The 26,628-nt window shown below is 46.5% G+C and overlaps 1 protein-coding gene across 3 annotated transcripts in view; it reads left to right on the top strand.

Annotated features, from left to right (window-relative positions):
- LOC124114183 overlaps nucleotides 1-26,628 on the top strand; it is a 209,670-nt gene that overhangs the window by 67,773 nt on the left and 115,269 nt on the right. For all 3 annotated transcript variants that reach the window (XM_048388931.1, XM_048388932.1, XM_048388933.1), the window contains exons 11-18: nucleotides 6,341-6,472; nucleotides 8,978-9,265; nucleotides 10,982-11,046; nucleotides 15,687-15,814; nucleotides 16,446-16,537; nucleotides 17,087-17,296; nucleotides 23,610-23,663; nucleotides 24,780-24,844. In XM_048388931.1, the coding sequence (XP_048244888.1) occupies nucleotides 6,341-6,472; nucleotides 8,978-9,265; nucleotides 10,982-11,046; nucleotides 15,687-15,814; nucleotides 16,446-16,537; nucleotides 17,087-17,296; nucleotides 23,610-23,663; nucleotides 24,780-24,844 (1,034 nt within the window). The remainder of the gene's footprint in view (nucleotides 1-6,340; nucleotides 6,473-8,977; nucleotides 9,266-10,981; nucleotides 11,047-15,686; nucleotides 15,815-16,445; nucleotides 16,538-17,086; nucleotides 17,297-23,609; nucleotides 23,664-24,779; nucleotides 24,845-26,628) is intronic.

The raw sequence follows: 26,628 nt of genomic DNA, 5'->3' as shown, positions 1-26,628 counted from the left end.
AGCTGAAATAGTGCTGCCATATTCTGATACAGCTGAAATAGTGCTGACAGGTTCTGATACAGCTGAAATAGTGCTGTCAGGTTCTGATACAGCTGAAATAGTGCTGACAGGTTCTGATACAGCTGAAATAGTGCTGACAGGTTCTGATACAGCTGAAATAGTGCTGACAGGTTCTGATACAGCTGAAATAGTGCTGTCAGGTTCTGATACAGCTGAAATAGTGCTGACAGGTTCTGATACAGCTGAAATAGTGCTGACAGGTTCTGATACAGCTGAAATAGTGCTGTCAGGTTCTGATACAGCTGAAATAGTGCTGTCAGGTTCTGATACAGCTGAAATAGTGCTGTCAGGTTCTGATACAGCTGAAATAGTGCTGAGAGGTTCTGATACAGCTGAAATAGTGCTGTCAGGTTCTGATACAGCTGAAATAGTGCTGTCAGGTTCTGATACAGCTGAAATAGTGCTGTCAGGTTCTGATACAGCTGAAATAGTGCTGACAGATTCTGATACAGCTGAAATAGTGCTGACTGTTGTTGTAGACAGTTTTCAGTATATATTTGTGAACATAAAATGGGATAGCAAGATTGCTATAGTAGTGAGTTACTGAGGAAGGGTTCATGCTGCTTTGAAGAATGTTTAAGTTGATGGTCTCAGGACTGTATCATATTGTGCTGACCCCCTTCTCCCCCCCCCCCATTTTATGTAACATTTATTTGATAAAAAAACAGAACCGAGCCCCTTAGATACCTCAATGCCCCAGTGGAGGCCGCAGTGGTTTGTTTAGCATGGCTTGTGTTGATAACACAATATTCTAAGAAATAGCCTGCATAGCTGACATACCACAGTGTACACTAAACAACACTAGATGCTTTCTAACTCTCCACCATCTGAAGCTTGGGGAAACAAACAGCAAGTGGAGAAAAAGCTTTACCGTATTCGACGTAATAAGCGCCCTGCTCTAATTAGCGCCCAAGGCGATATTTGTTAACATATTGGCTAGTGAACAATCCAAATTAGCACCCCTTCCGATTTGATCCATGTACATAAGACTTATTTATTCATGTAAAACACGCACTTGTGTGTTATATGCACCCTTAATTATGGGCAATTAATTTCTGGAAAAATATATCTGTCGTATATAAACATTTCAGGCTGTCACCAAAATACTATTCTAATAAGAGCCCCCTATTTCTAATTTTGAGAGCGCTTTGGGCGCTTATTACGTCAAATACGGTATGTTTTTTAGAATATAAAGAGGCATGATGTGTCCCCAATTGATGCACTGCACACTGAGGCCGTCAGATTATGTGTGGGAGATAATGGTTGGCGATGTGGGAGGGGACGATGTGGGGAGGGAGGGGGGACACTAATGGTGCTATCTCCTGACAGATCACAGTCTCAGTGTGTGCCAACTCCCTCAAGGTCACTGCATTGGGGAATATTTCCTGTTAAAGTCTTCTGGTAATTATCCCAATAATGATAACTGTCACAAATTACCAATTAAAACTAAAATTTCCTTCGAGCTTCTCTGATTTCTGATATTTTTCAATATTGTTCTGTTTGAAAATAGGGGGGCACGGATGGCTCCATCGTCTAAGGCGCCGCAATTCGCTGTGCAGAGTTGCATGCCTTGGACACACCAGAAACCTATGATTGTGGGTTCGAATCCCGGTTCGCCCCAATTATGTTTCTAGGTTTGTCAGCACCATACCCGTGCTCGTGGGTTTCACAAAAGTGGTAAACGTCTAAGACCTGCATCACTTTAGGCTTTCCTCCCACATCAAGCTGACACGCCATGATATAACTGAAATACTGTTAAAAGTGGCCTTAAATCCGACCCACTCACACACTCACTCACTGTTTGAAAATAGAGTTTAGGGACATGGGAACTTCGACAAGGGTCCCATAACTTTCATCCTTTTTCAATGCTTTGTGATTTAAAGGTGAGAGTGAGTGATTGGGGTTTAACAGTGTTTCATATATATACCATGCCAGCTTTAGGTCACCGCTTCAGCAAAACCCAACAACCTGGGTACAGACAAACCAAGTATTGTGTTTGCAGAAATGCTGGGATTCAAACCCATGATCATGAACATATGGACTTTTAAGGGACACAACTCTGCAGAGAGAAACAGATGCTCTCCCTTCTGGCATAGACATTTGCCATTATGATATGATAATATTGTAAAGAATAATATTTATTCTTCTTTATTACTATATGCTGGCAAGTGCCCACATGGATGTCTGACAAATATGAATTGAAAAAAATCCATCTCCTTAGTAAAGCTGATGCAATGCAAACACAGCCAATAACCAGTCTTAGAAAGAAGAACATATAACTGTGTGGAGATCGGGAAGCTTGTGCTTTGTGGCGCACACTAATGGGAGTGAGTGAGTGAGTATGGTTTTATATCCCGGCATGTGACACCAGAAATGGGCTTCACACTAATGAATGAGGGTTGGAGGGTTAAATTATTATAAGAAATCTAATAATACTGATTGTGCAGATGCTATATATGTGTGTGTGTGTGTGTGTGTGTGTGTGTGTGTGTGTGTGTGTGTGTGTGTGTGTGTGTGTGTGTGTGTGTGTGTGTGTGTGACTTTAAAACACTGTCTTGAAACTTAAATATCCGCATTTCAATAAATCATTCATCTGGAGCCTCAGATTGGAAATAGCATCTTTGCTGCATCCAAAACTAATCCAGTCTGATCTTGCAACTTTAATGGCCAGCGTTGTTTCTGTGTCCGTTGCTTCTTGTTGTTGCTAACTTAGATTGGAATCTTCTGAAGCACAAAGCTCATTCTACAGGGTTGTAAGCTTTATTACACTGTAACATATTGCGGTGAATCTGACCTGGACCCACTGGTTTAAATTATTGTTTGTTCCCCAGGGACCGTCTCCACCCCCCACCCCCAGTATTGATCCCCTCCCCCCATCTGTCTTCCTCCCATCCTCCCAGGCCTGGATGTTGTATTGATCCAGAGCCAGACTGGAGGACCTGTTTAAGCTTTTTATCAACGAGTAGAACTGCCGGTTTTCATTTGCTTCTGTGTGTTTTCGACAATTAGTTTCTAGATGTATGTTTTTAAGGATTAAGGAGAGCTGCTAGAGATTACTGACCTTGAAAATTCATGAAGCATGGTTTGATTCCCCATGTAGGCCCTGGTTTGATTCCCCATGTATAGGCCATGGTTTGATTCCCCATGTAGACCCAGGTTTGATTCCCCATGTAGACCCTGGTTTGATTCCCCATGTATAGATCCTGGTTTGATTCCCCATGTTGACCCTGGTTTGATTCCCCATGTATAGTCCCTGGTTTGATTCCTCATGTATAGTCCCTGGTTTGATTCCCCATGTAGGCCCTGGTTTGATTCCCCATGTAGACCCTGGTTTGATTCCCCATGTAGGCCGTGGTTTGATTCCCCATGTAGGCCAAGGTTTGATTCCCCATGTATAGACCCTGGTTTGATTCCCCATGTTGACCCTGGTTTGATTCCCCATGTATAGTCCCTGGTTTGATTCCCCATGTAGGCCCTGGTTTGGTTCCCCATGTAGGCCGTGGTTTTGATTCCCCATGTATAGACCCTGGTTTGATTCCCCATGTAGGCCTGGTTAGATTCCCCATATAGACCCTGGTTTGATTCCCCATGTAGGCCGTGGTTAGATTCCCCATTTAGGCCCTGGTTTGATTCCCCATATAGACCCTGGTTTGGTTCCCCATATAGACCCTGGTTTGATTACCCATGTAGACCCTGGTTTGATTACCCATGTAGGCTGTGGTTTGATTCCCCATGTAGACCCTGGTTTGATTCCCCATATCGACCCTGGTTTGATTCCCCATGTAGACCCTGGTTTGATTCCCCATGTAGGCCCTGGTTTGAATCCCCATGTATAGACCCTGGTTTGATTCCCCATATAGACCCTGGTTTGATTACCCATGTAGGCTGTGGTTTGATTCCCCATGTAGGCCCTGGTTTGAATCCCCATGTATAGACCCTGGTTTGATTCCCCATGTTGACCCTGGTTTGATTCCCCATGTATAGTCCCTGGTTTGATTCCCCATGTAGGCCGTGGTTTTGATTCCCAATGTATAGACCCTGGTTTGATTCCCCATGTAGGCCCTGGTTTAATTCCCCATGTAGACCCTGGTTTGATTCGCCATGTAGACCCTGGTTTGATTCCCCATGTATAGTCCCTGGTTTGATTCCCCATGTAGGCCCTGGTTTGATTCCCCATGTAGGCCCTGGTTTGATTCCCCATTTAGGCCCTGGTTTGATTCCCCATGTAGACCCTGGTTTGATTCCCCATGTAGGCCGTGGTTTTGATTCCCCATGTATAGACCCTGGTTTGATTCCCCATGTAGGCCGTGGTTAGATTCCCCATGTAGGCCCTGGTTTGGTTCCCCATGTAGACCCTGGTTTGATTCCCCATGTAGGCCGTGGTTTTGATTCCCCATGTATAGACCCTGGTTTGATTCCCCATGTAGGCCTGGTTAGATTCGCCATTTAGGCCCTGGTTTGATTCCCCATATAGACCCTGGTTTGATTCCCCATGTAGACCCTGGTTTGATTCCCTATGTAGGCTGTGGTTTGATTCCCCATGTATAGACCCTGGTTTGATTCCCCATGTAGGCCGTTGTTTGATTCCCCATGTATAGGCCGTGGTTTGATTCCCTATGTAGGCCCTGGTTTGATTCCCCATTTAGGCCCTGGTTTGATTCCCCATATAGACCCTGGTTTGATTCCCCATATAGACCCTGGTTTGATTACCCATGTAGGCTGTGGTTTGATTCCCCATGTATAGGCCCTGGTTTGATTCCCCATGTAGGCCCTGGTTTGATTCCCCATGTAGGCCCTGGTTTGATTCCCCATGTAGGCCGTGGTTTGAATCCCATGTATAGACCCTGGTTTGATTCCCCATATAGACCCTGGTTTGGTTCCCCATGTAGACCCTGGTTTGATTCCCCATGTAGGCCCTGGTTTGAATCCCCATGTATAGACCCTGGTTTGATTCCCCATATAGACCCTGGTTTGATTACCCATGTAGGCTGTGGTTTGATTCCCCATGTAGACCCTGGTTTGATTCCCCATATAGACCCTGGTTTGATTACCCATGTAGACCCTGGTTTGATTCCCCATATAGACCCTGGTTTGATTCCCCATGTAGACCCTGGTTTGAATCCCCATGTAGGCTGTGGTTTGATTCCCCATGTAGGCCCTGGTTTGATTCCCCATATAGACCCTGGTTTGATTCCCCATGTAGACCCTGGTTTGGTTCCCCATGTAGGCCCTGGTTTGATTCCCCATGTAGACCCTGGTTTGATTCCCCATGTAGATCCTGGTTTGATTCCCCATGTAGATCCTGGTTTGATTCCCCATGAAGGCCTCGTTTGATTCCCCATGTAGGCCCTGGTTTGATTCCCCATGTATAGACCCTGGTTTGATTCCCCATGTAGATCCTGGTTTGATTCCCCATGTAGATCCTGGTTTGATTCCCCATTTAGGCCCTGGTTTGATTCCCCATGTAGGCCCTGGTTTGGTTCCCCATGTAGACCGTGGTTTGATTCCCCATGTAGGCCCTGGTTTGATTCCCCTTGTAGGCCTGGTTTGATTCCCCAAGTAGGCCCAGGTTTGGTTCCCCATGTAGACGCTGGTTTGATTCCCCATGTAGATCCTGGTTTGATTCCCCATGTAGATCCTGGTTTGATTCCCCATGTAGGCCCTGGTTTGATTCCCCATGTAGGCCTGGTTTGATTCCCCATGTAGGCCCTGGTTTGGTTCCCCATGTAGACGCTGGTTTGATTCCCCATGTAGATCCTGGTTTGATTCCCCATGTATAGACCCTGGTTTGATTCCTCATGTAGGCCCTGGTTTGATTCCCCATGTAGGCCTGGTTTGATTCCCCATGTATAGACCCTGGTTTGGTTCCCCATGTAGGCACTCGTTGGTTCCCCATGTCAAGATGTGACATAGGACGTTTTTGGTCCACAGCATGTGCATGATTTGTAAATGCGCAAACCTTTAAGTAATCATTATGAGTCAGTATGGTTTCAGGCTGCTTTAAGCAATATTCCATCAATGTCACGTTGACACCAGAAATGAGCTTCACATATTGAACACATGTGGGGAATTAAAAAACGGGTTTTCGGCTTGATGAGCGAATGCCTTAACCACTAGGCAACCCCAACATCCCAGAAATCATTATGAACGTCATCAGATGGGTTGATGCTGTGCATCTACAAAGTTGGTGAAAGTGTGAATGTAAGTGTGAATGCGCAAAGTATGTCTGAATTATATATGTTTTGGTGACATTGCCTAATGCATGACCTTTGTTTTTCAGGACCATCCCCAGCTGGAGGTCACAGCCTCACTTTCATGAACGTATACTCGGCCAACATCGGCCAATACATTTGTCATGCTCACAACGACATCCAACCAGATGCAAGTCAAACATTCTACCTCGACGTAAACTGTAAGTGTCAGGACCACCCTCCACAGGGAATGTCACTTGCCGAGCTATGCTGGTGTAGCACACCTGTGGCGAATACGAGTGATGTCCCTTCTATGTCTATCCTATTGACCAATCAGACTCCACCTCTGATATCACCTGCTTTTGCTTCAAACAAAATAGTGACGGCCAGTCAAGACGATCTGATCAGTAATCAAGACCTATATTGTGATTATTGTAATTGTCTTACCTCACGAAATGCATCAAATCAAGCGAGTTGATTAAAAACATGAAAAGATTTGGAATATACCTGTCAATGCGCAATATACAGTACATATGCTTTGCAAATCCTCAAATTGACTGAAATCTCCATGTTGTTTACGAACCAGATGTCAGTCGTTTTGAGGATTATGATTGGACTATGCTTGTTTGATAGACATTACTTAGAAGTTGACGGATGACAAATCAGACACAATTTATGGATAACAACTTCTTTAATAACTGTAAAGGCGACGTTTCTGTATAGATCCTTATAACACCGCAGGGTGACCTAGTGAGGGTGTGGTGTGGCTATACTGGACACAGTCAGTGGTGTTCAACAGGACCACACCATCAAGGCAGGGTGACTTAGTGAGGGTGAGGTGTGGCTGTACAGTCAGTGGTGTTCAACAGGACCACACCATCAGGGCAGGGTGACTTAGTGAGGGTGAGGTGTGGCTATACTGGACACAGTCAGTGGTGTTCAACAGGACCACACCATCAAGGCAGGGTGACTTAATGAGGGTGAGGTGTGGCTATACTGGACACAGTCAGTGGTGTTCAACAGGACCACACCATCAGGGCAGGGTGACTTAGTGAGGGTGAGGTGTGGCTGCACAGGACACAGTCAGTGGTGTTCAACAGGACCACACCATCAAGGCAGGGTGACTTAATGAGGGTGAGGTGTGGCTGTACTGGACACAGCTAGTCAGCGGTGTTCAACAGGACCACACCATCAAGGTAGGGTGACTTAGTGAGGGTGAGGTGTGGCTGCACAGGACACAGTCAGTGGTGTTCAACAGGACCACACCTTCAAGGCAGGGTGACTTAGTGAGGGTGTGGTGTGGCTGGACTGGACACAGTCAGTGGTGTTCAACAGGACCACACCATCAAGGCAGGGTGACTTAGTGAGGGTGTGGTGTGGCTGTACTGGACACAGTCAGTGGTGTTCAACAGGACCACACCATCAGGGCAGGGTGACTTAGTGAGGGTGAGATGTGGCTGTACTGGACACAGTCAGTGGTGTTCAACAGGACCACACCATCAAGGCAGGGTGACTAAGTGAGGTTGAGGTGTGGCTGTACTGGACACAGTAAGTGGTATTCAACAGGACCACACCATCAAGGCAGGGTGACTAAGTGAGGGTGAGGTGTGGCTGTACTGGACACAGTCAGTGGTGTTCAACAGGACCACACCATCAAGGCAGGGTGACTTAGTGAGGGTGTGGTGTGGCTGTACTGGACACAGTCAGTGGTGTTCAACAGGACCACACCATCAAGGCAGGGTGACTTAGTGAGGGTGTGGTGTGGCTGTACAGTCAGTGGTGTTCAACAGGACCACACCATCAAGGCAGGGTGACTAAGTGAGGGTGAGATGTGGCTGCACTGGACACAGTCAGTGGTGTTCAACAGGACCACACCTTCAAGGGAGGGTGACTTAGTGAGGGTGAGATGTGGCTGCACTGGACACAGTCAGTGGTGTTCAACAGGACCACATCATCAAGGCAGGGTGACTTAGTGAGGGTGAGGTGTGGCTGCACTGGACACAGTCAGTGGTGTTCAACAGGACCACACCATCAGGGCAGGGTGACTTAGTGAGGGTGAGGTGTGGCTATACTGGACACAGTCAGTGGTGTTCAACAGGACCACACCATCAGGGCAGGGTGACTTAGTGAGGGTGAGGTGTGGCTGCACAGGACACAGTCAGTGGTGTTCAACAGGACCACACCATCAGGGCAGGGGGACTTAGTGAGGGTGAGGTGTGGCTGTACTGGACACAGCTAGTCAGCGGTGTTCAACAGGACCACACCATCAAGGTAGGGTGACTTAGTGAGGGTGAGATGTGGCTGCACAGGACACAGTCAGTGGTGTTCAACAGGACCACACCTTCAAGGGAGGGTGACTTAGTGAGGGTGTGGTGTGGCTGTACTGGACACAGTCAGTGGTGTTCAACAGGACCACACCATCAAGGCAGGATGACTTAGTGAGGGTGAGGTGTGGCTGCACAGGACACAGTCAGTGGTGTTCAACAGGACCACACCATCAAGGCAGGGTGACTTAGTGAGAGTGAGATGTGGCTGCACTGGACACAGTCAGTGGTGTTCAACAGGACCACATCATCAAGGCAGGGTGACTTAGTGAGGTTGAGGTGTGGCTGTACTGGACACAGTCAGTGGTGTTCAACAGGACCACACCATCAGGGCAGGGTGACATAGTAAGGGTGTGGCTCTACAGTCAGTGGTGTTCAATACCTGTTCTCTTATCTTTTTAGTTTCTCCAGAGGTCGGTGTCAATGCTGAGGAGGTTAGGAAGGCCATAGGTCAGTCCATGACCTTTGAGTGTGAGGTCAAGGCCAATCCAAGACCGACCATCGAATGGGAACACATGGGGAGCTATGTGAGAGACAACCATCGTCACAGCGTCACACGCCGGAGCATGGACGACATCACCACTGTCTCGACACTCCATGTAGAGCACATTGAGAGTGACGACTTCGGTAGATACTTCTGTGTCGCTGAGAACTCTGTGGGCACAATGAAGGCAGCTGTGCAGCTTACTGGTGAGGAGGAATTGAACAGTTAATAATATCCGCACCCTGGGGAATTACGGAGTTTATCTCCCGAGTAAATGGATTAATGCATTACATTGCCTCATTCCCACTGGAGGAGATGGTCTGTAATTGTCGGCGTTTAGCGAGTCTTTAGGTCCCAAAGTGAAAATATGATCATACTTAAAAAATAATTGCTATCAAACTCATTGAAATCTTGTGCCATTCTTGGAAGCAGTCTTAGTGCCACGACTGTTGTAGGTCACATACTTTAACAGAGAGCTGTGATAGTTGTAGCACTAAGATGAACATTATTCCCATACTTTAACATAGAACTGTGATAGTTGTAGCACTAAGATGAAAGTTATTCCCATACTTTAACATAGAACTGTGACAGTTGTAGCACTAAGATGAAAGTTATTCACATACTTTAACATAGGGCTGTGACAGTTGTAGCACTAAGATGAACATTATTCCCATACTTTAACATAGACCTGTGAAAGTTGTAGCACTAAGATGAACGTTGTTCCTATACTTTAACATAGAGCTATGATGGTTTTTGAGCTAAATTCACTTCATGGAATAGGACCCAGAAACTGAAGCCATTGTCTGCGATTGAAATGGTCACAATGGCTAAATGACAGACTTGGGTTAGATTTACAGTAATTTGAAATAGAGCTGACTGAAGTGATCCGGCAATTGAGTGCTGGTAATACTCCCTAAGCAGCTGAAGTCATGGCTTCTCCATCCCCGGTCCCTGAGGGCAATGAAGGCTTGTTGGTACACTCATTAATACAACTGTGGGCTGTGAGTGAGATGCTCCAGAGTGAGTGAGTGAGTGGTGGGTGGGTGGGTGGGTGATTGGGTTGGTGAGTTGATGGGTGGAGTGAGTGAGTGAAGATTGCAACAGAGCTGCTCCAGAGTGAGTGAGTGAGTTGTAGGGTGGGTGGTGTGAGTGAGTGAGTGAGTGAAGATTGCTACAGAGCTGCTCCAGAGTGAGTGATTGGGTGAGTGAGTGGGTGGGTGGATGCGTAGTGTGAGTGAGTGAGCGAGTGAAGATTGCTACAGCGCTGTTCCAGAGTGAGTGAGTGAATGAGTGAGTTGTAGTGTGTAGGTGGTGTGAGTGAAGATTGCAACAGTGGGTTGTTATTGGGTGCATGAGTGTCCGGATGTCTGGATGTGTATCTGGGTGAGAAAGTGAGTTAATATTTAATGTTTGATCGGCAGTATCCCTCAATATGGTGACTAGGGAATCCGTTTTGGTGCTGGGTGAGACAAGAGGGCACTGCGCTACTGGGCTCTCCCATTGAACAAGACCTAAGAAAAAGATGAATTATAGATCACTAAAATTGATAAAAATCAATAGGTAAAAGCACTGCTGATGTTGTAAGGTGTATGTCTTGTTGATGAAAAATTCGCTAAAGAAGAATTTTAAGAGAATGAGTGAGAGACTGAGTTGGTGAGTGAGTTGGTGGGTGGGTCGATAGACTGAGTTGGTGAGTGAGTGTGTGTTTGTGTGGGTGGGAGACTGGGCAGTTAGGTACCTAGGTGTGGGGGGGGGGGGGGAGTGAGTGGGTAGGTGGGTGAGTGAGTGAGTATTGACTAAGTGATTGAAAGGGTGGATGAGTCACAAAGGATGTGTATATTCTGTTTTTGTATTTGGTACAGAAATGTATGTATGTCTGGGTGGCTGTTGATTATGAAGCAATCCTTTCATTTTGTTGACAGAGAGGACACCAGACCAGTGTGCAGAGGCTCGAACTCAGGTTCAGTGGGAACTGAATGTCTCTGGTGTAAGTCTACTCTACCCCCACAGCTCAGGGAGATATTCAGTGTTGTTGATAATAGACATAACAAGGCGCTATGTGGCAAGGTCACAAGAAGGAGTTCAAGGTCTCTCAGGAGCCGAAAGTAAACCCAGAATGGCTGGTGAACTTTGATTTGGATGTTGGCTTTAATTACCAGACTCTAATTTTTCTTTTTCATCTAAATTTCCTAAATGTTGTGTAAACATTTGAAGAAGAAATGTAATTTCTCTAATTCTTTCAAAAAGAGAAAATGATAAACAATTATAATATATATTTTATGGAAATTGGATTCTGAAAAGAAAGTACTTATGCAATGATCATTCTTAAGTGTGATGTTAATGTCCCAGAATCTTTAATATAATTAATCATAGTTTTTCAACACTTTAAAGTGATTTAGAAACATGATTTAACAACAGCCCGGCCGCCATCATGTGTGAGGTAGACCCCTGGGGACAATCTCACCATCACTTAATTGATTAATTTGACTATTGCCAACAATACATTAGTCATTTGATTTCTTCCTGTTTTATCATGTGGGATGGTGAAATATAGCTGTGCTATTCACAGAGCTTTGTCCCTCCCAACTGTGAAATCACTTCTTACATATTATGAATGAGGTAATTGTTTCCAAATGTAGAGATGTTTAAATATTCTTTCAAAACATAATTCTGCCCATGAATATAATCTTGATTCATTATGCCTGAAAAATGTCCAGTGAATGTCATGATACACGTTCATGTATATTTATTCCCCTGTTTTTCAAAATGGGGGGATATAGCGATCAGTATGTCCATCCGTCCTTCCGTTATCAGAGCAAAACTCCTAAACTGTTGATTATTTCTTGTTGAAACTAATGCTATACAGATTAGTTTAGTCGTGAACTGGTGCCTTTTGATGATTTGGGGTTAAATTTTTTTTAAATTTTGATTTTGTTTCCATAACGACAAGTTGGACTGAAAATGAGAGTACTGCTCGTTTCGAGAGTGGAACTAAACCGTTTCTAGATGAAACTTGTTATATGAATCAGTCTAGTGGTGAACTGGTGCCTTTTGATGATTTGGGATATTGAAAAATCTGAACGTCATTATTATTTTCTTCACTGAAGTAAAGTTATCCAATGTCATTGACCCAAAAGTGGGGTGTAAGTAGCCGAACTCTATTTCCGAATTGCACCAGACCAGGGGGATATGGCATCTCCTGATGACTCTTGTTTCTCCAGAGAAGGTAAATAAATTGTCTGTTTTGTGTTATTGAAAAAGATATCCAGGGCTCCCTCTGAAGAATTTTTGTTGTTGATTACATGCAGGTCATGTGACTTCACATGAGGTGAGGAGGACCCCCCTTTAAACCCCAAACTGACATCAAGGCTTCGAGACTTGTTTGTGATGGCATTTCAAAAGACTTTTCTAATTAACTTACAAGAACATAACCTTGCTTTGAATTTGAGTATGTGACATTAAACGAGCTGTAAGAGGAAGCATCCTTTTAGAATTGATGTTAGGATTAAATGTGCATGAATTGACATGGAAACTGTTTCCCTAAGGACTGGCTATAAACTTCTTGTGCCGGGAGGGTTGATTCTCATGCAATATAATGAAGTCCCTCAACTGCAAAACAAACACGAAGAGTGCAGGAGACATTACATCATTCCACTGCCATGGGGAGACTGTAGGTCAGGTTTTATGTAAATGAAACTGTCTTGCAGGTTATAGAGGGGAACTATCAGGGTTATACCATCACATGATTGCAGGTTAGAAAGAGGCAGTATCAGGTTATACTATCACATGATTGTGGGTTATAGAGAGTCAGTATCAGGGTTATGCCGTCACATGGTTGTGGGTTATAGAGAGGCAGTATCAGGGTTATGCCGTCACATGATTGTGGGTTATAGAGAGGCAGTATCAGGGATATGCCGTCACATGGTTGTGGGTTATAGAGAGTCAGTATCAGGGTTATGCCGTCACATGGTTGTGGGTTATAGAGAGGCAGTATCAGGGTTATACCATCACATGATTGCAGGTTAGAAAGAGGCAGTATCAGGTTATACCATCACATGATAGTGGGTTATAGAGAGTCAGTATCAGGGTTATGCCGTCACATGGTTGTGGGTTATAGAGAGGCAGTATCAGGGTTATGCTGTCACATGATTGTGGGTTATAGAGAGGCAGTATCAGGGATATGCCGTCACATGGTTGTGGGTTATAGAGAGGCAGTATCAGGGTTATGCCGTCACATGGTTGTGGGTTATAGAGAGTCAGTATCAGGGTTATGCCGTCACATGGTTGTGGGTTATAGAGAGGCAGTATCAGGGTTATACCATCACATGATTGCAGGTTAGAAAGAGGCAGTATCAGGTTATACCATCACATGATTGTGGGTTATAGAGAGTCAGTATCAGGGTTATGCCGTCACATGGTTGTGGGTTATAGAGAGGCAGTATCAGGGTTATGCCGTCACATGATTGTGGGTTATAGAGAGGCAGTATCAGGGATATGCCGTCACATGGTTGTGGGTTATAGAGAGGCAGTATCAGGGTTATGCCGTCACATGGTTGTGGGTTATAGAGAGGCAGTATCAGAGTTATAACATGACGTGATTGCAGGTTAGAGAGAGGCAATATCAGGGTTATAACATGACGTGATTGCAGGTTAGAGAGAGGCAGTATCAGGGTTATGCCGTCACATGGTTGTGGGTTATAGAGAGGCAGTATCAGGGTTATACCATCACATGATTGCAGGTTAGAAAGAGGCAGTATCAGGTTATACCATCACATGATTGTGGGTTATAGAGAGTCAGTATCAGGGTTATGCCGTCACAAGGTTGTGGGTTATAGAGAGGCAGTATCAGGGTTATGCCGTCACATGATTGTGGGTTATAGAGAGGCAGTATCAGGGATATGCCGTCACATGGTTGTGGGTTATAGAGAGGCAGTATCAGGGTTATGCCGTCACATGGTTGTGGGTTATAGAGAAGCAGTATCAGGGATATGCCGTCACATGGTTGTGGGTTATAGAGAGGCAGTATCAGGGTTATGCCGTCACATGATTGCAGGTTAGAGAGAGGCAGTATCAGAGTTATGACATGACGTGATTGCAGGTTAGAGAGAGGCAATATCAGGGTTATAACATGACGTGATTGCAGGTTAGAGAGAGGCAGTATCAGGGTTATAACATGATGTGATTGCAGGTTAGAGAGAGGCAGTATCAGGTTTATAACATGACATGATTGCAGGTTAGAGAGAGGCAGTATCAGAGTTATAACATGACGTGATTGCAGGTTAGAAAGAGGCAGTATCAGGGTAATAACATGAAGTGATTGCAGGTTATAGAGAGGCAGCATCAGGGTTATATCATCACTAATGCTGTTTTTTGAGAGAAATAAGATCAGATGACTGCTGGTTGTAGAGAGGCAGTATCAGGGTGATGTTATCATGTTTATATCCTACAGCTCCCTGCAAATTGGCAGAAGGTGAAGGTCTTGTTTATAAATATGAAAGTTATGTTTATCACATTATTAAAATAATGCATTTACAACTTAATTAAGTTTGTTGTAAATAAAAAAATGTAAGCGAACACCTTCATAACAGCAAAAAATTGACAATCCCGGTCCTGGGAGAGTGGCTGAGGGTGAAGGCCGTACTCTACCTCTACCTGATGTTATCATGTTTATATCCCACAGGTCCTAGGAGGGTGGCAGAGGGAAAAGGCCATGCCCTACCTTTACCTGATGTTATCATGTTTATATCCTACAGGTCCTGGGAGAGTGGCAGAGTGATATCGCTGTACTCTACCTTTACCTGATGTTATCATGTTTATATCCTACAGGTCCTGGGAGAGTGGCAGAGTGATATCGCCGTACTCTACCTTTACCTGATGTTATCATGTTTATATCCTACAGCTCCTGAGAGAGTGGCAGAGTGATATGGCCGTTCTCTCCCTTTACCTGATGTTATCATATTTATATCCTACAGCTCCTAGGAGAGTGGCAGAGTGATACGGCCGTACTCTACCTTTACCTGATGTTATCATGTTTATATCCTACAGTCTTGGGAGAGTGGCAGAGTGATATGGTCCTACCCTACCTTTACCTGATGTTATCATGTTTATATCCTACAGCTCCTGAGAGAGTGGCAGAGTGATATGGCGGTACTCTACCTTTACCTGATGTTTTCATATTTATATCCAACAGATCCTGAGAGAGTGGCAGAGTGATATGGCCGTACTCTACCTTTACCTGATGTTATCATATTTATATCCAACAGATCCTGAGAGAGTGGCAGAGTGATATGGTTATACTCTACCTTTACCTGATGTTATCATGTTTATATCCTACAGTCTTGGGAGAGTGGCAGAGTGATATGGTCCTACTCTACCTTTACCTGATGTTATCATGTTTATATCCCACAGGTCCTAGGAGAGTGGCAAAAGGTAAAGGCCGTACCCTACCTTTACCTGATGTTATCATGTTTATATCCCACAGGTCCTAGGAGGGTGGCAGAGGGTGAAGGCCGTACCCTACCTTTACCTGATGTTATCATGTTTATATCCCACAGGTCCTAGGAGGGTGGCAGAGGGTGAAGGCCGTACCCTACCTTTACCTGATGTTATCATGTTTATATGCCACAGGTCCTAGGAGAGTGGCAGAGGGTGAAGGCCATACCCTACCTTTATGGCAACAATACATACATCTCCGAAACAGTGAAGTATTTCCTCAATACAGATGGACAACTTTCTAGTGCCTACCATGGAAAGCTGTAAGTTCTGTAGTCTTGCTCTAAGTGTTGTTCTGTAGTCTGTTCAATAGTGTTCTGTAGCATTGCTCTGTAGAGTTGTTCTGTAGTATTGTTCTGTAGTGTGTTCAGCAGTGTTGTTCTGTAGTGTTCTGTAGCATGTTAAGTAGTGTTGTTCTGTAGTGTTCTGTATAGCATTGGTCTGTAGTGTTGTCCGTAGTGTGTTCAGTAGTGTTCTGTATCATTGTTCAGAGTAGTAAGGTGGTCATAGTTCCCAGAGCAGATCTCCAAAGCCGTTGAATATTTCTAGATGAAACTTGCTATTCAGATCTGTCTAGTGGTGAACTGGTGCCTTTTGATGATTTGAGATGTTGAAAAATACTGAACATCAGTGGCAGTGAACCAAACGTGGGGTGTAAAACTGCCAAACTCATTTTCCAAGTTGCAACATAAAAGGGGGGTGGGGGGGGTGGTTGTGTCATCTCCTGATGACTCTTGTTTTAGAATACTGTAATAGGGCTCGACATTTCTGTATAGATTCTTATACTGTTGTTAAGCAAGACTATATGAAAAATGACTTATCCATATTCTATATGCCTATCAAACAATTTAAAACAAAGAGGCGTAAAACCCAACTCACTCACTCACTTTCCAGGAAGAATGCTGATGCCTGTGCTGATCCGGGGGTCAGTGTGGTGACAGAGGAATATCCAGGAAAATATTTTTCCACCAATGGGAAATTTAGAGGTAAGTCTATCCCCACTTAACAGGAATATAAAGATAAGTCAGTCAATACTTACCAGGAATGTAGAGGTAAGTCTATCCCCACTTAACAGAAATATAAAGATAAGTCTGTCAACACTTACAAGGAATGTAGAGGTAAGTCTATCCCCACTTAACAGGAATATAAAGATAAGTCTATCTGCACTTACCATGAATTAAAGGTAAGTCTATCCACACTTACTGGGAATTAAAGGTAAGTCTATCCGCACTTACCGGGAATTAAAGGTAAGTCTATCCGCACTTACCGGGAATTAAAGGTATGTCTATCCACACTTACCGGGAATTAAAGGTAAGTCTATCCGCACTTACCGGGAATTAAAGGTACGTCTATCCACACTTACCGGGTATATTGAGGTTAGTCTATCCATTCTTACAGGAAGATAGAGTGAAGTCTATCCACACTTGCCAGGACTGTAGAGCTAAATAAGTCCACATCAGGAATGAAGATCTGTTAATATCTGTGCCGGGTTAGGGTGTTAGAGTGGTAAATGTAGTTTTCAAATTATTTTTCAGAATTGTTCCAGTTTGTTTTCACGGACTACACCAATGCAGTGCTGTACATGTGTCGCGAGGTGGATGACGACGGCCATTGCCAGAAGGAAAACCTGCACATAGAAATTATCACAAGAACATTTCCAATACCCACATCCAAGATGGCCAAACTGGAGCAGATCGTGTCCAATCTTTGTGTTGATGTTGAGGACATGATTGAGGCGACACCAGGTGGGGTTTGGTGTGGATGTGTGGGTAGTGGAGGGGACGTGTGTGTGTGCTGAGGGGGAGGGGGGTGGTGATCGGGGAAGTAGGGAAGAGGTTGTTTGGGTGGGGAGTGGATATGTGGTTAGGGGAATGGATGTGTGTGGGGAGTAGTTGAGGCTACACCAGGTGGAGGTGGGATGGCGGGAGGAGATTGGAGAGTACAAATGACTAGGTGTGAAAGATCTGGGACAAACATTGGGAGTGCAGTCTACTGTGGTACATGGTACTGGGTGCAAGGTACTGGGTATAAGGTACTGGGTGCAAGGTACTGGGGTGCAAGGTACTGGGTGGAAGGTACTGGGGTGCAAGGTACTGGATTGCAAGGTACTGGGTGGAAGGTACTGGGGTGCAAGGTACTGGGTGCAAGGTACTGGGTGCAGGGTACTGTGGTACATGGTACTGGGTGCAAGGTACTAGGTGCAAGGTTCTGGGGTACAAGGTACTGGGGTGCAAGGTCCTGGGGTGCAAGGTACTTGATTGCAAGGTACTGGGTGGAAGGTACTGGGGTGCAAGGTACTAGGTGCAAGGTTCTGGGGTACAAGGTACTGGGGTGCAAGGTCCTGGGGTGCAAGGTACTTGATTGCAAGGTACTGGGTGGAAGGTACTGGGGTGCAGGGTACTGGGGTGCAAGGTACTGGATTGCAAGGTACTGGGTGGAAGGTACTGGGGTGCAAGGTACTGGGGTGCAAGGTACTGGATTGCAAGGTACTGGGTGGAAGGTACTGGGGTGCAAGGTACTAGGTGCAAGGTTCTGGGGTACAAGGTACTGGGGTGCAAGGTACTGGGTGCAAGGTACTAGGTGCAAAGTTCTGGGGTACAAGGTACTGGGGTGCAAGGTCCTGGGGTGCAAGGTACTGGATTGCAAGGTACTGGGTGCAGTCTACTGGGGTACAAGGTACTGGGTGCAAGGTACTAGGTGCAAGGTTTTGGGGTACAAGGTACTTGGGTGCAAGGTCCTGGGGTGCAAGGTACTGGGTGGAAGGTACTGGGGTGCAAGGTACTGGGTGCAAGGTACTGGGTGCAGTCTACTGTGGTACATGGTACTGGGGTGCAAGGTACTGGGTGCAAGGTACTGGATTGCAAGGTACTGGGTGGAAGGTACTGGGGTGCAAGGTACTGGGTGCAAGGTACTGGGTGTAGGGTACCGTGGTACATGGTACTGGGTGCAAGGTACTAGGTGCAAGGTTTTGGGGTACAAGGTACTGGGTGCAAGGTACTGGGTGTAGGGTACCGTGGTACATGGTACTGGGTGCAAGGTACTAGGTGCAAGGTTCTGGGGTACAAGGTACTGGGGTGCAAGGTCCTGGGGTGCAAGGTACTGAGTGGAAGGTACTGGGGTGCAGGGTACTGGGGTGCAAGGTACTTGATTGCAAGGTACTGGATGGAAGGTACTGGGGTGCAAGGTACTGGGGTGCAAGGTACTGGATTGCAAGGTACTGGCTGGAAGGTACTGGGGTGCAAGGTACTAGGTGCAAGGTTCTGGGGTACAAGGTACTGGGGTGCAAGGTACTGGGTGCAAGGTACTAGGTGCAAAGTTCTGGGGTACAAGGTACTGGGGTGCAAGGTCCTGGGGTGCAAGGTACTGGATTGCAAGGTACTGGGTGCAGTCTACTGGGGTACAAGGTACTGGGTGCAAGGTACTAGGTGCAAGTTTTTGGGGTACAAGGTACTGGGGTGCAAGGTCCTGGGGTGCAAGGTACTGGGTGGAAGGTACTGGGGTGCAAGGTACTGGGTGCAAGGTACTGGGTGCAGTCTACTGTGGTACATGGTACTGGGGTGCAAGGTACTGGGTGCAAGGTACTGGATTGCAAGGTACTGGGTGGAAGGTACTGGGGTGCAAGGTACTGGGTGCAAGGTACTGGGTGCAGTCTACTGTGGTACATGGTACTGGGTGGAAGGTATTGGGGTGCAAGGTACTGGATTGCAAGGTACTGGGTGCAGTCTACTGGGGTACATGGTACTGGGTGCAAGGTACTAGGTGCAAGGTTCTGGGGTACAAGGTACTGGGGTGCAAGGTCTTAGATTGCAAGGTACTGGGTGGGAGGTACTGGGGTGCAAGGTACTGGGTGCAGTCTACTGTGGTACATGGTACTGGGTGCAAGGTACTGGGTGCAAGGTTCTGGGGTACAAGGTACTGGGGTGCAAGGTCCTGGGGTGCAAGGTACTGGGTGGAAGGTACTGGGGTGCAAGGTACTGGGGTGCAAGGTCCTGTATTGCAAGGTACTGGGTGGAAGGTACTGGGGTGCAAGGTACTGGGTGCAAGGTACTGGGTGCAGTCTACTGTGGTACATGGTACTGGGTGGAAGGTACTGGGTCCAGTCTACTGTGGTACATGGTACTGGGTGGAAGGTACTGTGGTACATGGTACTGGGTGCAAGGTACTGGGTGCAGTCTACTGGGGTAAAAGGTACTAGGTGCAAGGTACTGGGTGCAAGGTACTGGGTGCAGTCTACTGGGGTACAAGGTACTAGGTGCAAGGTACTGGGTGCAAGGTACTGGGTGCAGTCTACTGGGGTACAAGGTACTGGGGTGCAAGGTACTGGGGTGCAAGTTACTGGATTGCAAGGTACTGGGTGCAAGGTACTGTGGTACAAGGTACTGGGGTACAAGGTCCTGGATTGCAAGGTACTGGGTAGCAAGGTACTGGGGTACAAGGCACTGGGGTACAAGGTACTGGGTACAAGGTACTGGGGTACAATGTACTTGGGTACAAGGTCCTGGATTGCAAGGTACTGGGGTACAAGGTACTTGGGTGCAAGGTACTCAGGTACAAGGTACTGGGGTGCAATGTACTGTGATGGAATGTACTGGGTGGAAGGTACTGGGGTGCAAGGTACTGGGGTGCAAGGTCCTTGGGTGCAAGGTACTGGGTGGAAGGTACTGGGGTGCAAGGTACTGGGGTGCAAGGTCCTGTATTGCAAGGTACTGGGTGGAAGGTACTGGGGTGCAAGGTACTGGGTGCAAGGTACTGGGTGCAGTCTACTGTGGTACATGGTACTGGGTGGAAGGTACTGGGTCCAGTCTACTGTGGTACATGGTACTGGGTGGAAGGTACTGTGGTACATGGTACTGGGTGCAAGGTACTGGGTGCAGTCTACTGGGGTACAAGGTACTAGGTGCAAGGTACTGGGTGCAAGGTACTGGACGCAGTCTACTGGGGTACAAGGTACTAGGTGCAAGGTACTGGGTGCAAGGTACTGGGTGCAGTCTACTGGGGTACAAGGTACTGGGGTGCAAGGTACTGGGGTGCAAGTTACTGGATTGCAAGGTACTGGATGCATTCTACTGGGGTACATGGTACTGGGTGCAAGGTACTAGGTGCAAGGTTCTGGGGTACAAGGTACCGGGGTGCAAGGTCCTGGGGTGCAATGTACTGGATTGCAAGGTACTAGGTGCAGTCTACTGTGGTACATGGTACTGGGTGCAAGGTACTGGGGTGCAAGGTTCTGGGGTACAAGGTACTGGGGTGCAAGGTCCTGGATTGCAAGGTACTGGGTGGAAGGTACTGGGGTACAAGGTACTGGGTGCAAGGTACTGGGGTGCAAGGTCTTGGATTGCAAGGTACTGGGTGCAAGGTACTGGGGTGCAAGGTACTGGGGTACAAGGTCCTGGATTGCAAGGTACTGGGGTGCAAGGTCCTGGATTGCAAGGTACTGGGTGGAAGGTACTGGGGTACAAGGTACTGGGTGCAAGGTACTGGGGTGTAAGGTCTTGGATTGCAAGGTACTGGGTGCAAGGTACTGTGGTACAAGGTACTGGGGTACAAGGTCCTGGATTGCAAGGTACTGGGTACAAGGTACTGGGTAGCAAGGTACTGGGGTACAAGGCACTGGGGTACAAGGTACTGGGTACAAGGTACTGGGGTACAAGGTCCTGGATTGCAAGGTACTGGGGTACAAGGTACTTGGGTGCAAGGTACTTGGGTACAAGGTACTGGGGTGCAATGTACTGTGATGGAAGGTACTGGGGTGCAAGGTACTGTGGTACACGGTACTGGGTGCAAGGTACTGGATTGCAAGGTACTGGGTGGAAGGTACTGGGGTGCAAGGTACTGGGTGCAGTCTACTGTGGTACATGGTACTGGGTGGAAGGTACTGGGTGCAAGGTACTGGGGTGCAAGGTACTGGGGTGCAATGTACTGGGGTACAAGGTACTGGGGTGCAAGAAACTGGGTGCAAGGTACTGTGGTGGAAGGTACTGGGGGGTACAATGTACTGGGGTACAATATACGGGGGTTCAAGGTACTAGGGTGCATGGTACAGGGGTGCAATTTACTGGGTGCAATGTACTGGGTGCAAGGTACTGGGGTACAATGTACTGGGGTACAAGGTACTGGGATAGAAGGTACTGGGTGCAAGGTACTGGGGTGCATGGTACTGGGGTGCAATGTACTGGTGTACAAGGTACTAGGTGCAAGGTACTGTGGAACATGGTACTGGGTTCAAGATACTGGGAGGCAAGGTACTACGGTGCAAGGTACTTGGGTGGAAGGTACTGTGGTACATGGTACTGGGTTCAAGTTACTGGGGTGCAACGTACTGTGGTACACGGTACTGGGTGCAAGGTACTGGGGTGCAAGGTACTGTGGTGGAAGGTACTGGGGTGCAAGGTACTGTTGTACCAGGTACTGGGTGCAAGGTACTGGCATGCAAGGTACTGGGGTGCAAGGTACTGTGGAACATGGTACTGGGTTCAAGATACTGGGATGCAAGGTACTGGGGTGCAAGGTACTTGGGTGCAAGGTACTGTGGTACATGGTACTGGGTTCAAGTAACTGGGGTGCAAGGTACTGGGGTGCAAGGTACTGGGGTGCAAGGTCCTGGGTGCAAGATACTGGGGCACATGGTACTGGGGTGCAAGGTACTTGGGTGCAAGGTACTGTGGTACATGGTACTGGGTTCAAGTTACTGGGTGCAAGGTACTGGGGTGCAAGGTACTGGGGTGCAAGGTACTGGGGTGCAAGGTCCTGGGTGCAAGATACTGGGGCACATGGCACTGGGCTGCAAGGTACTGTGGTACATGGTACTGGGTTCAAGTAACTTGGGTGCAAGGTACTGGGGTGCAAGGTACTGGGGTGCAAGGTCCTGGGTGCAAGATACTGGGGCACATGGTACTGGGGTGGAAGGTACTTGGGTGCAAGGTACTGTGGTACATGGTACTGGGTTCAAGTTACTGGGTGCAAGGTACTAGGATGCAAGGTACTGTGGTGGAAGGTACTGGGGTGCAAGGTACTGGGGTGCAATGTACTGGGGTGCAAGGTACTGGGGTACAAGGTACTGGGATGCAAGGTACTGGGGTGCAAGGTACTGTGGTACAAGGTACTGGGTGCAAGGAACTGTGGTGGAAGGTACTGTGGTGGAAGGTCCTGGGTTCAAGATACTTGGAGGCAAGTTACTGGGGTGCAAGGTACTGGGGTGCAAGGTACTTGGGTGGAAGGTACTGGGGTGCAATGTACTGGGTTCAAGTTACTGGGGTGCAAGGTACTGTGGTACACGGTACTGGGTGCAAGGTACTGGGGTGCAAGGTACTGTGGTGGAAGGTACTGGGGTGCAAGGTACTGTTGTACCAGGTACTGGGTGCAAGGTACTGGCATGCAAGGTACTGGGGTGCAAGGTACTCTGGAACATGGTACTGGGTTCAAGATACTGGGATGCAAGGTACTTGGGTGCAAGGTACTTGGTGGAAGGTACTGGGGTGCAAGGTACTGTTGTACCAGGTACTGGGTGCAAGGTACTGGGGTGCAAGGTACTGTGGAACATGGTACTGGGTTCAAGATACTGGGATGCAAGGTACTTGGGTGCAAGGTACTTGGGTGCAAGGTACTGTGGTACATGGTACTGGGTTCAAGTAACTGGGGTGCAAGGTACTGGGGTGCAAGGTACTGGGGTGCAAGGTCCTGGGTGCAAGATACTGGGGCACATGGTACTGGGGTGCAAGGTACTGTGGTACATGGTACTGGGTTCAAGTTACTGGGTGCAAGGTACTGGGGTGCAAGGTACTGTGGTGGAAGGTACTAGGGTGCAAGGTACTGGGGTGCAATGTACTGGGGTGCAAGGTACTGGGGTACAAGGTACTGGGGTGCAATGTACTGTGTACACGGTACTGGGTGCAAGGTACTGGGGTGCAAGGTACTGTGGTGGAAGGTACTCGGGTGCAAGGTCTTGGGTGCAAGATACTGGGACACATGGTACTAGGGTGCAAGGTACTGGGGTGCAAGGTACTGAGTACAAGGCACTGCATACAAGCTTGTACACTCTGATATTTCTTCTGTCCCCAGGTCTCTGTGCGTTCCCTGAGGGCTTCCTGGAGTCTGTGGGTGATCCAGCCGATGGTAATACACACTGACATTCTCAATACTGAGTCTCTGATGTCACAAGGCATTCTGTAGCAGTATTTTATGGCAATCTATGGTTTACACCATCTTTATTGCTCCAGTTGACACTTGATCCCCAAACCAAGCCCCTCTGACTGAGGGAGGAACTCTTCCTTGGATAAGGGGGCATGCTTGACCCAGTGGTCTGTGAGCATGGGTTTGAGGCCATGATTATGTTTCTGGGTTTGTCAGACCATTTTGTGGTTTTCACCAAAGTGGTAAAGGTCTGAGACCTGCATCACTTTTGGTATTACTCCCACAAGACGGACTAGACTTGCTCCAAGGCTGTACTGGAGATAAGTCCATGGATGTGTAGTTACTCTATCACTCTAATAAGCAAGTCTAGATATGTGAACTCCACTCACGTATAGGGACAACTTGTTCTTATTATTTATATAATCTTGAAATTATGATTTAAACTAATAATTATTGCCTTGAGACTTGTGCAAGCCTAGAAACTGACACACCGTGATATAACTGAAATACTGTTCGACGTGGTGTTATACCCAACTCACTCACTCACACAATCCAGCTTCCACTGATGTATCATTCTTCCATCACTTGTCGGTATTGCCAGATCTAGTTTTACACAGCGCAGGTGACAACGTTTTGTAGCAAGGGCAGTAAGGGGCACACAATTTCCTATTCTAGGGGGCCCTGGGATTTTGATAATTTTTTATCTGTTTCTGAAAATGGTGGATACTAATAGTTTGTAGGAGTGTAACCATATATCGAACTATCAATCAATGCAATCATTGCCCTGTGATTGTACTATATCAATAGATATTAAAAACTATGCAGGTATATCAAAAATATACATGATAATCAATAGTTTCAATAGTCACTATTTGGTATGAATTAAACATAAATTAGACGTAAGAAAACTTTTGAATTTCAATTTGCCATCAATTGTAAACATTTGCTGTTGCACTTGTTTAGGAAGTACCTTCATTGTATTAATTGTCCATGGCCTGAAATAAATAATTGACTGTCAGAGGCCCCTGAATATTAAATAGGTGGTCCCTAATATCATGTTAACTTATTTTGTGATTACCCAGATAATTTTGTTAACAGATATTGGGACCAGCCATTGTGACCAAGCTCGCAGGCGAGTGCAGGAAGAATTCAATGTTTATGATGTAAGTATACAGAGTATTTACCATGGGTGCAGGTGGGTGAGATGGCTATCATGTGTGCAGGTGGGTGAGATGGTGACCATGTGTGCAGGTTGGTGTGATGGTTACCATGTGTGCAGGTGGGTGAGATCGGTACCATAGGTGCAGGTGGGTGAGATGGTTACCATGTTTGCAGGTGGGTCTGATTGTTACCATGTGTGCAGGTGGGTGAGATGGTTATCATGAGTGCAGGTGGGTGAGATGGTTATCATGAGTGCAGATGGGTGAGATGGTTACCATGTGTGCAGGTGGGTGAGATGGTTACCATGTGTGCAGGTGGGTGAGATGGTTACCATGGGCGCAGGTGGGTGAGATGGTTACCATGTGTGCAGGTGGGTGAGATGGTTACCATGTGTGCAGGTGGGTGAGATGGTTACCATGGGTGCAGGTGGGTGAGATGGTTACCATGTGTGCAGGTGGGTGAGATGGTTACCATGTGTGCAGGTGGGTGAGATGGTTACCATGGGAGCAGGTGGGTGAGATGGTTACCATGTGTGCAGGTGGGTGAGATGGTTACCATGTGTGCAGGTGGGTGAGATGGTTACCATGTGTGCAGGTGGGTGAGATGGTTACCATGTGTGCAGGTGGGTGTGATGGTTACCATGTGTGCAGGTGGATCAGTATCTGTGTAGTATCTGATCAGTATCTGTGTAGTTTCTGATCAGTATCTGTGTAGTATCATATCAGTATCTGTGTAGTATCTGATCAGCCTCTATGTAGTATCTGATCAGTATCTGTGTAGTATCTGATCATTCTCTGTAAGTATCTGATCAGCATCTGTGTAGTATCTGATCAGTATCTGTGTAGTATCTGATCAGTATCTGTGTAGTATCTGATCATTCTCTGTTAGTATCTGATCAGTATCTGTGTAGTATCTGATCATTCTCTGTTAGTATCTGATCAGCATCTGTGTAGTATCTGATCAGCATCTGTGTAGTATCTGATCATTCTCTGTTAGTATCTGATCAGTATCTGTGTAGTATCTGATCAGTATCTGTGTAGTATCTGATCAGTATCTGTGTAGTATCTGATCAGTATCTGTGTAGTATCTGATCAGTATCTGTGTAGTATCTGATCATTCTCTGTTAGTATCTGATCAGCATCTGTGTAGTATCTGATCAGCATCTGTGTAGTATCTGATCATTCTCTGTTAGTATCTGATCAGTATCTGTGTAGTATCTGATCAGTATCTGTGTAGTATCTGATCATTCTCTGTTAGTATCTGATCAGTATCTGTGTAGTATCTGATCAGTATCTGTGTAGTATCTGATCAGTATCTGTGTAGTATCTGATCAGCATCTGTGTAGTATCTGATCATTCTCTGTTAGTATCTGATCAGTATCTGTGTAGTATCTGATCAGCATCTGTGTAGTATCTGATCAGTATCTGTGTAGTATCTGATCAGCATCTGTGTAGTATCTGATCAGTATCTGTGTAGTATCTGATCAGTATCTGTGTAGTATCTGATCAGTATCTGTGTAGTATCTGATCAGCATCTGTGTAGTATCATATCAGTATCTGTGTAGTATCTGATCAGTATCTGTGTAGTATCTGATCAGCATCTGTGTAGTATCTGATCAGTATCTGTGTAGTATCTGATCAGCATCTGTGTAGTATCATATCAGTATCTGTGTAGTATCTGATCAGTATCTGTGTAGTATCTGATCAGCATCTGTTTAGTATCTGATCAGTATCTGTGTAGTATCTGATCAGTATCTGTGTAGTATCTGATCAGCATCTGTGTAGTA

The sequence above is a fragment of the Haliotis rufescens genome, unplaced genomic scaffold, assembly GCF_023055435.1.
Source record: "Haliotis rufescens isolate VD_foot unplaced genomic scaffold, xgHalRufe1.0.p SCAF_8, whole genome shotgun sequence".
NCBI lineage: Eukaryota > Metazoa > Mollusca > Gastropoda > Lepetellida > Haliotidae > Haliotis > Haliotis rufescens.
This window is presented reverse-complemented; position numbering and strand designations above follow the sequence as displayed.